Here is a 14,229-nt window from a genome sequence, read left to right on the forward strand (position 1 = left end):
CACAGTATTATTATTATTATGATGTTTACATTGCAGTAGCACTGAATGGCCTTAGTTGAGGATCAGGACCGCACCATCATAGGTGGCGTACAAACAGAATAAGAAGATATTCCTTCCCACCGCTTGCTATGGGCAAGACCTCCATCTACTGAAGTCCCTGCTTTGGCTATAGAATTCACCCCTTCTTTTAAAAAAGCACTTCAGAATATCAGCTTTCATTTAAAAAAACCCAAACACTTATGTTTCTAGCCATTATGATTGGAAAGAAAATTTTGAAACATTACTCAAAGTATAAAATGATGCAGAACTATCCAAAGACAACAGCTCAGGGATGGGACAGTTCATGCCATCTCAGAGTGCCTTGGACCTTATAATTCTACAGCTGTGGAATCTGGTATTTTCCAAGAGATTATGGAATAGACTCTGAAATTTGCCATTTTGCTGAAGACAGGTTCCCAATATTTTGCTTCCTGTCTCCAGGTCTGGCTGGGACATACATGAAATGGATTCTTGCTCTCTAGCCCTCCCTACAAGCTAAGAGTTCATTAGCTTGCAATGCATGCAGCTGTGACGGGGTGTTCATCCTACACTTGCCTTGAAGGGGGTTAATGGAGACCAGAATGGTCAATTAATCTATTAGACCAAGAGGAAAGCCCACCTGTATGGGAACAGGCATGGGTTTTAGAAAACTAGGGAGCTGATAGCAGAGAGGGATTCTGAAGTCACTCCTTGGGAGAAGGGAGGGATCTATAAAGACAAATAGCCCATGGTTGCTCTCTGGGAGGAGGAAAGAGAGACTAGCAAGCCCCAGAGAGACAAGGAGTAGTACTGGTATAGGAAACAGCTCAGGGAATAGCAAGGCAGAGGATCGAACAGACCTTGGCAGTAAAAACCCAGGGAAGAGAGCAGGCCTAGGTTCCTCTAACCTGCCAAGAGGAACTGACATAGACCAGGCAGTGATTCTGGAGACTGATCACTATGGGAGTGACAGCAACTTTGCAGGCCTATACCCCAGAAGGGGGGAACCCAGAGTGACTTGACTGGATGTCTGAGTCATGCAGAAGACAGGTGTGGCTGAGAGAGAAGCTGCAGAGGAGAAACTGATGGTGTGTAACTGCTAGAGGGGGTACTGTTGTGACCTAGCTAATTCCCAGAACTGCCAAGAGGTGGCATCATCCTGCAGTGAGTAGAGCAACTTTTCACAGCACCACATACTGTTCCATGGAACCAGGCAGCAGAAAATCAGGGAGAAAGAGCTGGAGTCCAGCTTCCAGTATGGAGGAGAGGGAATTAGCAGTGTAGGCTGGCCACTTGGGACACCTAGAATTCAGTGCAGTGGCCAAGGCATGGAATCAAAAGAGACGAAGCCTTTAACAAACTCCCCACTTCCCAACACATCCGAGAGAGGGAAAAATGGTTCTGATTAAGGTTGTCTGGACATTGCAACAGCTGAGACCTATGGATATAAACTTCCTGGAGAATACAGGAAAAGAGTAAAAAAAATAATTGGTGGTATGTCACTGACTGGGATATAGTTGTTTGTAAGACAGGTCGAAGTAAAGGAAGAATATTTAGGTAAACAGAATAAATTAAGGTGCTTGTAATGGATTTGATTTCACTGCATCATGGAGTATCACAGTTAATCTTTTATATTCCTAATTTACATACTGTATTGGTGTGTGTCTGGTCTCATTTAGTAATTTAAGCCTTAAGAAATCTTACTCATTCAGCAGATTTCTGATGGAATCAGACACACACACTATGTGACTGACACAAATTTTACACAGTCAGTACTTCCTTTTTTTTATAACACATAGCAGATGTACTGCTACTTCAATTTCCTGCCAGTTACCCAAATTTTAGTTTCACTCCACCCAAAGGCAGCTCAAATAGACAGCTTGTTAATAAACAATGAGCAAGTGACCCCCACAGAAAGCATATGTAGAAAAATGTCTTACATTACTTACAATGTTTAAGTATGAACCATTCAAATTTAATGCAAAACATCTCTCTCAATTACTGTAACAGTAAATGTTTCAGATCTTACATTTCAAATTTTCAAAGTGCTGATGAAAGAAAAGTTCAGGACACTTTTTTGTTTCTATTCAAATTATAAATACAACCAACAAATGGATTCTTCATCACCAATACTTCCTTCTCTTGGCCTTTGAATTATAGCCCCAAAGTAAACCATTGAAGTTAAGTAGGCTGAGAAAAAAAATCATATGTTTTGTGTTCTATCTTAAGGTGAATATACAGCCTAACAAGACACCAAAGCCTCGATCATTCATACCCTCACTGATTCTCTTTCTGGAAGTATTTTCCAGATAGGTTTCTCATTCCCATACTATCAAATCCAACTTAAAAATATCTGAAGAGATGTTTTAAGGCTACATTAAGTGCTGATGGCAATGAATGGCAATTTGGAAACAAGATATGACATTGTATAATTACCGTGTTGCTAGGGATGAGAAATCCACCAGGGCCTTCCTGAGCATCTCTGACTTCAGAACTGGAGCAGTCCCTTGCAGGGATTTCTACTCTGAAATAGGGATCTTAGATATTGTGTAACTGAATAGTCACGTAACCGCATGAAATCTTAGCGGCTACAAGACTATTCGATAGTCCTTGAGGGCGGGGCCAGCAGCCAGTGTGCACCCAGTCCCACTCCCCGGAAACCTCCTGCCACCTCGCACTGCTGCCTCTGTATCAGAAGCAGCAGCGCGGGGTGGCAGGTGGGAGCCAGTCTGGCAGAGGAGCCAGTTTAAAAACCAGATCTCCACAGACACGGGCTGCTGCCATGGACCAGCTTCTATCTGCAGCGGGCTCAGGTTCACCGAGGACAGGGGCTGCTTTGTGGTAGCCTTCACCTCCACCCCCACCCATTGCTGCCCCTTATAGATGCTACAGCGCGGGGGGGAAGATGGCACCAGCTCCTGCCTGTCCCCCCCCCTCGCTGCCTCTGTAGGAGGCAGCAAGGGTGAGGGCAGGTGGGTCCATGGAGCTGGCACGCACAGGGAGCCTGCTTGAAAGCCAGCTTCCCATGCACATCAGCTTCAGCCTGACCACCTCACTGTCCACGCTGCTGCCTCTCTGTCAAAGATCGGGGTACATATGGAGTCGGTGCTCATGGGGAGCCTGCTTAAAGCCAGCTCCGCATAGGCATTGGCCCCCGCTCCCCTCCTTGCTGCCTCTGGTACAGAGACAGCGGGGGGGGAGGCAGAGGGGGGAAATGTGTGTAAGTCGACAAACTCAACCAATAAGTAAAGGATTATTAGTTAATCATATAGTCGACAACACGTTGACAACCCTACTCTGAAAAGGCCACATTAAGGATTATTCTGAAGGACTTTCCTAAGAAAGTGTTACTACTTCAGAATATTGATCACCGCTTTGATTTTTTTGCATTGCCTAGTTATATTTCTAATTCCTCTCCATTTTGCTACCATGTACTACCATTTTGTTTATCTTAACCCTGCTTTATTATAGTACCTCTAATCCCTCTTCTCTGTAACTAAACCTGTGAAATCACTACTTCCATGTTAATTTTGGTGTGAATTTGTTTATTTCCCCTAGGTATATTCCTTCAGATACACACAGGTTCTCAGTTACATTTCTCATCTATTAACATTGATTCATTTCATCTGTATGGTTTACTGTATGGGCCAACATTATGGAAAGCTAGTGTGGCTGCTTAAGGCTAGGAAACTTCAATTGCATTGATGTAAGTCAACCTCTGTTTCTGTGGGGAACCTCACTGAAGATAATGGGGCTCTGCCTAGAACAACAGAACTGGAATATAAGTTTGTCTCTTCCTATCACCACCCCTTGTCTGCAATATTAACAATATTAATTAATAGTTCCTTTATGCTCATTCTTGAGGAACATAAGGATTAAAATAACCAGGACCTTACCTTAACATGAAACTCACTGTCCAATAAAATATTCTGTGTCTTCAAATCATGATGCAGCAAGGGAGGGCTCATATTGTGTAGATAATTCACTCCCAAAGCAATTTCATACAGAATACGGAATCGCAGTGACCACGCAATGTCAGGATACACATTTTTCTACCAAAAAACCCCCAAAACAAAACAGCAAAATCACAATATGAACATCCATCTTAAATAATCCAATAAAAATCTTTGAGTTAGAGGAGACATACTTTGTTTTTTTACATGCATCTTGCATTCACAAATTTAAAAAGTGATGAATCATGGAGTGATTGGTTTCAATTTATATATGTGTTGTAATATTATGACATATTTAATCACTCACAGTGCTATGTTCCTGTTCTTTAGCAATTATACCTTATCACTTCATGAGCATTACATATGCTGTGTTCTTAATACACATATTGTATGACCTTGTGATGAGGATAAAGCGACAGATAAGATTTAAATATTAATATCAGACTCAGAGTGCTTTACATTTTACAAAGGCTGCCCTACCACATTTTCTTGATTTCTCTTCAGAGATGCTAATCAGAGTGACTGCTCATGGCTGTAGGTTACCACATGGGTGGGTTTTTCTGTTTTTTTTAAAGCAAGCCTATTTTATTTTTAAGGTAAAAGCATTACAGAGAAAATTTGTTAAAATAATCACAGGAAAACCCTACATTCATGCTTATATGACAAGCAATCACTCAACCCTAACTGAGGCTCTGGCAGGAACAGTGATTCACCTATACCCCAAAAGGTTTTCCCTCTTGTTTCAAGTTCATCTCACCATCAGATCAGAACAAGCACACTGTCTTATGGGGCCTCAGCAGACTTAGTCTCTGCAATCTTTTCCTAAAAGGCCGTGTCCAGACTCAGGGGTTTTTTCGGGAAAAGTAGCCTTTTCCCGAAAAAACTTCCCCTGCGTCCAGACTCAAGCCGCGTTCTTTCGAAATTATTTCGAAAGAACGCGGCTTTTCTTTCGATGGCGGTAAACCTCGTTTCACAAGGAAGAACGCCTTCCTTCGAAAGTTCCTCTTTCGAAGGAAGGCGTTCTTCAATGTAAAGAGGCCGTCTTCGAAAGAGAGCATCCAGACTCGCTGGGTGCTCTCTTTCGAAAAAGCGGATTTCCTCTATCGAAAGATCCGCCTGCTGTCTAGACGCGATCTTTCGAAAGAGGCTCTTTCGAAAGATGCTTTCGAAAGAGCTTCTTTCGAAAGAAGCCTGCAGTCTAGACATAGCCAAAGATTGGGACCTCTATGCACCAGAGATCCAGTCCATATACTGAACCAGGAAGAAGACCCTGAACCAAGATATTTATTCAAATGACTTAGTCCACAGAGAATCCCTTTTACATTATGCAGACCTCACTAGGGGCTGACTTCAAAGGGGCTCATAACCAGAGGAATTACATTGGCCTCCCCCTCCTCCTAGAAAACTGACATACAATTAAACAATACATATACACAATTGCATTTTAACACAATGGACCCCAAAGGTATTAAACCTAATTCAATAAAGTTTACAGAATTAAATTAAACCTTACTCTAATTCCATAAAGATTGTGCAGGATATTGTTAGTCTGTTGCATGTTGTACTTACAATGCTTCCAAGATATGTGAAAAAAATCATACCTTTTTTGTGTCAGTCCCAAAAATGTATTGGTGTTGTGGTCATTGTTGATTTTTAACCTTATTAATTGTACACAGGCCTGAAAATCATTTGCTTTGGCTTGCATCTCTCCACAGGTATGTGATAGCAAGTTGATGTTATCTGCAAGGAATTCCTCTAACTTCTGTTTGAAAATTCATTGTATACCTTTTTATCTGTGGTTTCTCGCATGACCTGATCCTCTACCAGTAAAAAGATCATGGGTGACAAAAGACACCCTTAAAAGTCTCAGGGGGTAGCCATATTAATCTGTAACTTTAAAAAAAAAAAAAAAGAGTAATCTTGCAACACCTTAGAGACTGACACATAATATATATATTATCATGAGCTTTTGTCAGCAAAACCCACTTCCTCAAATGAGAGTGGGGAAAAAAGGAAAAATCTCCCAATATATAACAAAAAAAGAAGGGTGGGTGGGAGAAAAAAAAACCCCTGTCAATTGTAGTGCTGGTGCTACAGAGGCTACTTGAATGGGCTGTAAGTGTCCCATACTTAGCTTTTGATGCCATTTGGTTGTTGAATATAATGGCCCACCCAGTTGATGTCTTTGTTAAGTCCCATAGAGATGTTAAATTTGCATATGAAGGCCAGTTTCACAGTTTCTCTCTGTAGATGGTTCCTGAAATTCCCTTGTAGAAAAATGGCTACTTTTAAATGACTGTCCAGGTAGGTTAAAATGTGCTCTTATAGGTTTTTGTGTATTACCATTTCTGATATCCAACTTGTGTCCATTTAACCCGTCGTCGTAGAAACTGTCCAGTTTGGCCACTATACGTGGCAGAAGGGCATTGCTGGCACTTGATAGCATATATATCTAATATATATATTAGAGGATGTGCAGCTGTATGAGCCTCTGATGTTGTGACTTATGTGGTTAGGTCCATTGACAGTGTTGCTATTATAGATGCGTTGCCAGAGTTGGCAATGGGGTTTATTGCAAGGGTAGGTTCCGGGTGAGTATATCTTAGGTGTGATGCACAATTGTTGGAAAGAATCTGCTTCAGGTTAAGGCGTTGTCTATAGACAATGATTGGCCTGTCTCCCAAGGCCTGTGAGAGTGAGGGATCGTTTTCCAGAAGAGGTTGCAGATTGTTAATGATGTGCTGGAGGGGTTTAAGTTGGGGGCTGTAAGTGATGAGTAGTGGTGTTCTGTTATTTTCTTTGTTGGGCCTATCTTGAAGCAGATGCCGGGGTTCTTATCTGGCTCTGTCAGTCTGTGTTTTCACTTTCCTAGGTGGGTATTTAAGTTTTAAGAATGCCTGATAGAGATCGTGGAGGTGTTTGTCTCTGTCTGTAGGACTGGAGCAAATCCAATTGTATCTTCGGGCCGGTCTGTAAACAATTAATTGTGTGATGTGTCCTGGATGGAATCTAGAGGCATGTAAGAAAGAATAACAGTCGGTAATTACTGGTATAAAGTGGTGGAGATGTGGCCATCATTTAATTGTAATGTAGTTTCAAGGAAGTGGATCTCTTGTGTGGACTGCTCCAGACTAAGGTTAATGGGCATGGAAGTTGTTGAATTCCCTGTGGAATTCTTCAAGGGTCTTCTTCCTGTGGGTCCATATGATGAAGATGTTGTCAACTTAGTGTAAGTAGAGGAAGGGTGTGAAGGGACGAGAGCTGAGGAAATGCTGTTTGAGGTCAGCCATAAAGATGTTGGCATTTTGTGGGCCATGTGGGTGCCAATAGGTGTACCACTGACATGAAGATATAAATTTTCCCCAAATTGTAAATAGTTGTGGGTGATGTCCATAGTGACTTTGAATGGTTCAGTCAATTTGCTTTTATGTATTACTAGACACGTCATATTTTTCATAGAAGCTCTGATTTATCCTTCCTTACAAGTTGAAGAAGGGTTCCATAATGGTGCAGCAATTTCCAGAAAAAAGTTCTATCCATTGTCCCACAGTTTTCAGAAAACTAAAAAATTCAGATAAAGTGGTGACTGCCATTTGGTCGACAGTTCTTTTATTATTTGATATAGATCTGATTTATCCTGTCTGAACCCTGCCTATTCTTGCTGTACCTTGAATCTATAGAGCATTTGAGAGAGGTTCTTATATATGAGCCATTCTTTTTAGGTAACAAATCTAAGGAATTATCCCAGATTGTTCCATAACCAACTCTACTGACAACTTGATAAATTAAATAGTAAGAAGTCACCAAGACTAGATGGTATTCACCCAAGAATTTTGCAGGAATTCAAATATAAAATTGTAGAACAAATAGTGGTATATAACCAATCATTTAAAACAGCTACTTGTACAAGCTTGACTGGAGGAGAGGTAATGTGATATCAATTTTTAAAAAAGGCTCCATAGGCTATCCTGGCACTTATAGGCCAGTAAGCCTAACTTCAGTAGCAGGTGAATTGAGTAACTTTTGAGTAAAGGATAGAATTATCAGACACACAGATGGGCACAATTTGTTGGGGAGGAGTCAACATCGCTTTTGTAAAAGGAAATCATGCCTCATCAATCCATTATCATTTTTAGGGGGCAACAAACACTTGGACAGAAATTATCTAGTACATATAGTGTATTTAGATGCTCCCAAAGCCTTTGATGCAGTCTGATGCAGAGTTCCAAAAAGCTCTTAAGCAAAATAAACAGGCACAGTAAGAAGGAAGGTCCAGTCATAGATCAGTAAGTGGTTAAGAGAAAAAAGGTAGAATAAATGGGCAGTTGGAGAAATGTAAATAGAGGTGTCCTATAGGGATCTTTACTGGGATCAGCACTGCTTAACATATCAATAAATTACCTGTAAAAAGGGCTAAATAGTGAATTGACAAAGTCTGCAGATAATACAAAAATACTCAAGAAGGTTAAGTCTAAAACAGACCGTAAAGAGCTATAAAGGGATCTCACTAAACTGGGCAAGTGACTGGGCAAGAAAATGGCAGATGAAATTTATCACTGATAAATGCAAAAGGCACATTAGAAAACAAAATCCCAAGAATACATACAAAATGGTGGCCTCTAAAATAGCTGTCACTACTCAAGAAACAACTTAGAGTCATCGTGGAGTTTTCTGAAAACATCAGCATAATGGGTAACCTCAGTCAAAAAAGAAAATAGAATACTGGGTATCATTAAGAAGATAATAAAACACAAGATATCATAATGACATTATTTAAATTCATGTTATGCCAATATCTCAAATACTGCCTGTACTGTTCATCCCATTTAAAAAAAGATATACAAGTTCAACCTCCTAAAATCCAGGACTCTCTAGTCCGGCCACATCCATGGTCCAGCAGGATCACGAATGTTGCTGGACCAGAGAGCCCTGTGTCTGGAAGTATGAGCTGGTTGGGAGTCCAGCAGTGGGGAGCCCCATTCTGGGGAGCCCCAGCTGGGTTCAGAACAGTGGGGCAGCTGCAGAGCTCTGACCCAGTGGGGCAGCCACGGAACCCCATCCCTAGGAAGTCAAGGCCAGGTGCAGCAGCGGTGGGGCAGCCACAGAGCCCCATTCCTGGGAAGCCCTGGCCAGGTGCAGCAGCAGCAGGACCATGACGGCTGGGGAGCTCTATTTCCAGAGAGCCCCAGCTGGCAGCAGCAGGGCTGAAGCGGAGCCAGCGGTGGAGAGGAGCAGTGTCCTGGAAGGATGTTGGCAGGGGACCTCACCAATCTAGCAAATTCCCTCATTTGGGACAGGTCAGGTCCCAAGGATGCTGGACCAGGAAGTTCCAATATTAGAATTAGAAAAGGGCAACAAAAACTATTAGGGGAATGGAACAGCTTCCATATGAGGAGATATTACAAAGACTCCGACGTTTCAGCTTGGAAAATAAATAACTAAAGGAGGTTATGATGAAGGTTATGTTATTTCCTGAAAATAACACAAGAAATAGGTGTCACCCAGTGAAATTAATAAGCAACAGGTATAAAGCAAACAAAAGAAAGTATTTCACACAACACACAATCAACTCATGCAACTCATTCCTAGAGGGTATTTTGAAGGTCCAAACTATAATAGGGTTTAAAAAAGAGCTGGATAAATTCATGGAGGATAAGTCCAGTAATGGCTGCTAGCCAAGATGGGCATGACTGCAACCACATGCACTAGGTATCCCTAACCTCTGACTGCTAGAAGCAGGGAATGGATGACAGGGGATGAATTCACGCCTGTTCTGTGCATTCCCTCTAAAGCATCCGGCATTGGCCACTGCTGGAAAATAAGATACACGGCCAGCTAGAACAATGCTGTAATCCAGCATGGCTGTTCTTATGAATTTATTTCCGTTTTTCTACCAAAAATACTATGCATAAACGCATATCTGGTATAGACATTAATTCAATGCCCTTTCAGTTTTTAGACTGAGGTCTCTCTTCTTTGGCAGCTTCATTATATGACCTCTTTTCCACTCATTTGGTAATGTTTTGTTATTTCCATATTTTTTGTAAGAGACCTATCAAAATGCCTGTGTTCTTCAAGTCTCATAAAGACCTCTGTTGAAATGCTACCTGGACCTCGTGTCTTTTCACTTTTTAACTGATTCACTGTCCCCTCTACTTCTACTCTGGTGATAGATTCTAGTTTGATGCACTGACTTTCTCTTTCTTCTATATCCAGGGGGGAATGCTCACATGCTCACTGTTCAGTAGATGAATAAAGTACTGCCTCTATACATGTTTTATGTCTTTATTACTATGTTTCCCTTGTTGTCTTGGTTGGTATTTGTTTTTCCTCCTGAAAACTATTGAATTATGTTATTGACGATCTGCATATCATTTTGTGGTATCTGATGCCATTTTATCTAGAAATTCTCATTTGTCTTTTCTAGTATTCATTTAGGACCTGCACTCTTTATGGTATATTCCCCTTGGAATAAATGGGCATGTGGGTTCTTTGTCTTACTTGATTTTGATTCAGTTTAATTTTGCCTCCTTTATTGCTGAATTTGTACCCTCAGAAAAACAACCATTCACTATGGTGTTTCTTCTGAATCTCAGTACTTCTTCAGAAGTCTTAGTCATAGTTTCCTTTGTCTGCTGGAATTTGCCTTTCACAATTTTATCATCTTCAAGCACCTGATATTTACTTGCTGATACAATTCTAAGCTCTTGTTGTATTGTTATCTGTTTTATCTTGATGATGATTTATAATGCAGGCATCTCTGTCATTCAGACCTTTTTTAGTTTTTATTCTCAATTTACTTATCTTTAATACATAATCTGTTCCCATATCTGCCTCATTCCTTCTATGTACATCTTCCAATGCTCTTCTACATTTGAGCCACATTGTAATGTTATTCATTTGGTTCCCTGTTCCGTGATTTGGTGACTTCTAAGTTATTTTATTAATAGTATGGTAAAGGAAGATATTTCTTCCAGTGACCAGGCCATTCAATTTCACAAAAATCAACCACTTTTACATTTTCTTTCATTTCACTCAGGTCTTGTTTCCCTATAATTACTTCCTTACAGTATTATTGTTCCTTACTTCATCATTCATACCTAGGTCAAAGGATTGGATCCAGACTGAAATCAGCCACTGGCCCACCTAGTAGGGTGATTGGAAGTGAGCTAATGACTCACTACTATAAGAAACAAAGTTGTTAGAGAAATCTACTCTGCCCCTCAGTTCAACAAACTCAGTCCAACTTAACTCCATTCAAATACACTTAAAGAGGTAATGATATGAAATGGTCAAATTCACAAGGAGGCTACTCTGCTGATGAATTTGCTCTTTCCTAAACCTGTAACCGAAATTGGTAGATGGGCTGTGCAGTGTGAAGGAACACGCCCTCCCACTGGAAGCAAGGAGGTTAATGAGCTACTCTGGGCCTCTATTGCTGTGATTAACCAAGGCAGGCCATGTAACACACCCAGAAGGAGGTGGGAGATAAACCCTATGAAGCAGCAATAGACAGATCTTATAATGCTCTATCCAGAGCCTTCTGAGAGGCTGAACACTGTTCCAGCCAGACCCTCCTCTCCAACGGGGGAAAGGGAGAAAAGGAGGAAGAAAAAACAGTTCTCTGGGTTACTCCATCTAGAATCAAAGAATAATGTGAACCTGTCCTGGCTGAGGGGGTGTATGTGTGCGCATATGTGCATAGTACTACCATGTGAACACTATATAATCTCAGTAAAATGGTCCAAATATAAAGTAGATATACTAGGCCTAAGTGAAATGAGATGGGTAACATCAGGACAAATGCCTTTTTGTCATCTGAACACATCCTACTATATTTTGGGTTACCAAATGTCAGTGACATACACAGAAATGGCAAAGGTTTTTACTACTAAGGAGGGCAGCCAAAAGTCTGATAGAATGGGCATGACTTCTAGAAAGAATTACAACAGTACAATTTACATCAACATTCTAGAATGTGTCCATTATTCAAAGTTTTGTGCATCAACAAATCAAATTAGCCAAGAGAAAAAAGAAAACTACTTGTGACTACAGTAAATAATAGACATCCTAATAAGAGATGTTTTCTTAGTAAAGGCAAGTAAAATATTACCATTTTAAAAATGGGGAAGCAGAGGAACAGACAGATGAAATGACATGTGCACTGTTACCCAGCAGGCCAGTGGCAGATATAGAAAGAGAACTTGGATCCTCTACGTTCCCACTGAATGCCCTGTCTACCACACAATACTGCCTCCCAGTGATGCTAGGTTATATTGAAACTTAACTTTATTTTTAAAATGTTATGATTTGCGCAACATAACCACAAAAGCAGAGAAATTAAAACTGAATATGAAAGTTCAATCCTTCATTTAAAAAACACAAGTTGAGTGCCTGAAAGACATGCCTGTTTTAGTTTTGCAATTTCTGACTTCAGTTTGAGTCATAGTCTTCGTTTAAAAGACTAGTCACAGCGCAAAAAAAAAAGGCACATTATTCACATGGACTAATTACTCATGATATACTTCTGTGCACCCCAAAACAATTAATTCCATAGGAAAAGTTAACACTCCCCCCGACTGTGCACAATAGTTTAAAAATCTACATATTTTGTCAAAATAACTTGATACAATTATACCAGTTTCAATTATTTTGGCAATTTATTTCAAAATATCTCTCAGGAAATATTTTTGTAATGTCAATTGTCAACAAAAAATTCAGATTTTTTTTTAAACAAATAGATTCCTTACTAGGCACATAAATACAGAACAGAGAAATACATTTAAACTATATTACAAAAACATACTTCCTGCATCCCTCAAAAGCACTGAAAAGTCTTGGGAGAGTCAGGGTAATGGAGGACCCGAGGGAGAGGAAGAAGCTTGGGAGTGAAATTGGAAGGTTACTGGCTATGAGTGAGAGAAGTATGGAAAAAGGGATGTGGGGGGAGTGGGTTATTAGGGAGTTAGGAAATCTTCCCTATCCAGACCCTAGCTGAGCTCTAGCCTCTGCCCTTCAGTTAGACACTTCTTCCCTTTCCTCCATGTGTCACTGAAGCCCCTTTACGTCTTGTTCCCACATAGTGAGGCAGCCTCCGTTCTGTGTCGCCATGTGGCCCTGCATTCTCGCTCCCATTCAACCTTTGGCTTAATGCTGTCACTGTACTAGCTCCTCGACCTGTAGGCCAGTCTGTTCTCCCCCCTAACACAATTAACTCCTTACTGAACTCCAGTCTGTAACTCCCAGCAGCCCTGTGTGCATTGCTCTATCCTGCTCACGCTTCCTCACCTGGCCCCACTTCGCAGCTGCCAGCAAACTATCCTCTCTTCTAATGCCATAGCCACCCTGGGTGAAAGGTATAACTTCAGAGCCTCCCCAGCAGAATATATATTCTGCAGAGAAAAAAAAATCTGCAGGATAAGGGAAGCAGGGCAGGAATTCTGCATGTGTGCAGTGGCACAGGATTTCCCCACAAGTAATGCATGCATGCATGGGAAAGGCCAGGGATTCTGAAAGCAGTACACAAGTGAGCTTTCAACTAGAAATGACACACAAAAAGATTTAGAAAATACACTTACCGCATGTAAAAGTTGGTTTAATGATCCATTTGTCATATATTCGGTTACTATTCCCAGAAATTCAGGTTCATTGCAAATTCCCAAAATAGGCAGAATGTAACTGAATCTGGCTTTATGTAAAATCTCTGCTTCTTTTAAGAGATTGTTTCTTTCACTGCAATAAGAAAAAATATTAATCAAGCATAAGAAATACTCAATGATGATTTAGTTTCTTTACATATAAGTAATGTAAAATACAAAGACATGGTAAAGAAAAGTAAATACCAATATAAGTGTAAACACTCAGATGATAGGTGCATTGAATAAGATTTACAAAATTAATATCTCATTACGTGAAAAACTTGACAATATAACATTTTATTTGCTACAGTGCTGCCTGTATACAATTATCACAAAATGTTTCACAACAGATTACTATCTTTGGTGCAAATACATGTAAACCAGATGGATTATGTTTTACTACACATTAGTGTTGACATATATGCTAGAACAGGAATTTAATTTTTCAGCAAGAATAACTGAGCCTTGCTGTGGCAGGCTGCCTTTCTGGTATTTGTATTCTTGGCTGTATTTCTCGAATACTGAAAACATAGTACAATGGGTGCCATTAAGATTTCCAAATTTATCACCTTAGCCAACTGTAGTAACAATTAATATCTGCTTGTAATTTTGGCACATGG

The 14,229-nt window shown here is 40.4% G+C and overlaps 1 protein-coding gene across 1 annotated transcript in view; it reads right to left on the reverse strand.

The window, feature by feature from the left end:
- Window positions 1-14,229, reverse strand: part of RIPK2 (receptor interacting serine/threonine kinase 2) — a 37,678-nt gene that overhangs the window by 18,911 nt on the left and 4,538 nt on the right. The window contains exons 2-3 of the mRNA XM_006114326.5: window positions 13,550-13,703; window positions 3,915-4,070 (exon numbers count right to left, since the gene is read on the reverse strand). Coding sequence (XP_006114388.3) covers window positions 3,915-4,070; window positions 13,550-13,703 — 310 coding nt within the window. The remainder of the gene's footprint in view (window positions 1-3,914; window positions 4,071-13,549; window positions 13,704-14,229) is intronic.

The sequence above is a fragment of the Pelodiscus sinensis genome, chromosome 2, assembly GCF_052426305.1.
Source record: "Pelodiscus sinensis isolate ZL-2025 chromosome 2, ASM5242630v1, whole genome shotgun sequence".
Lineage (NCBI taxonomy): Eukaryota > Metazoa > Chordata > Testudines > Trionychidae > Pelodiscus > Pelodiscus sinensis.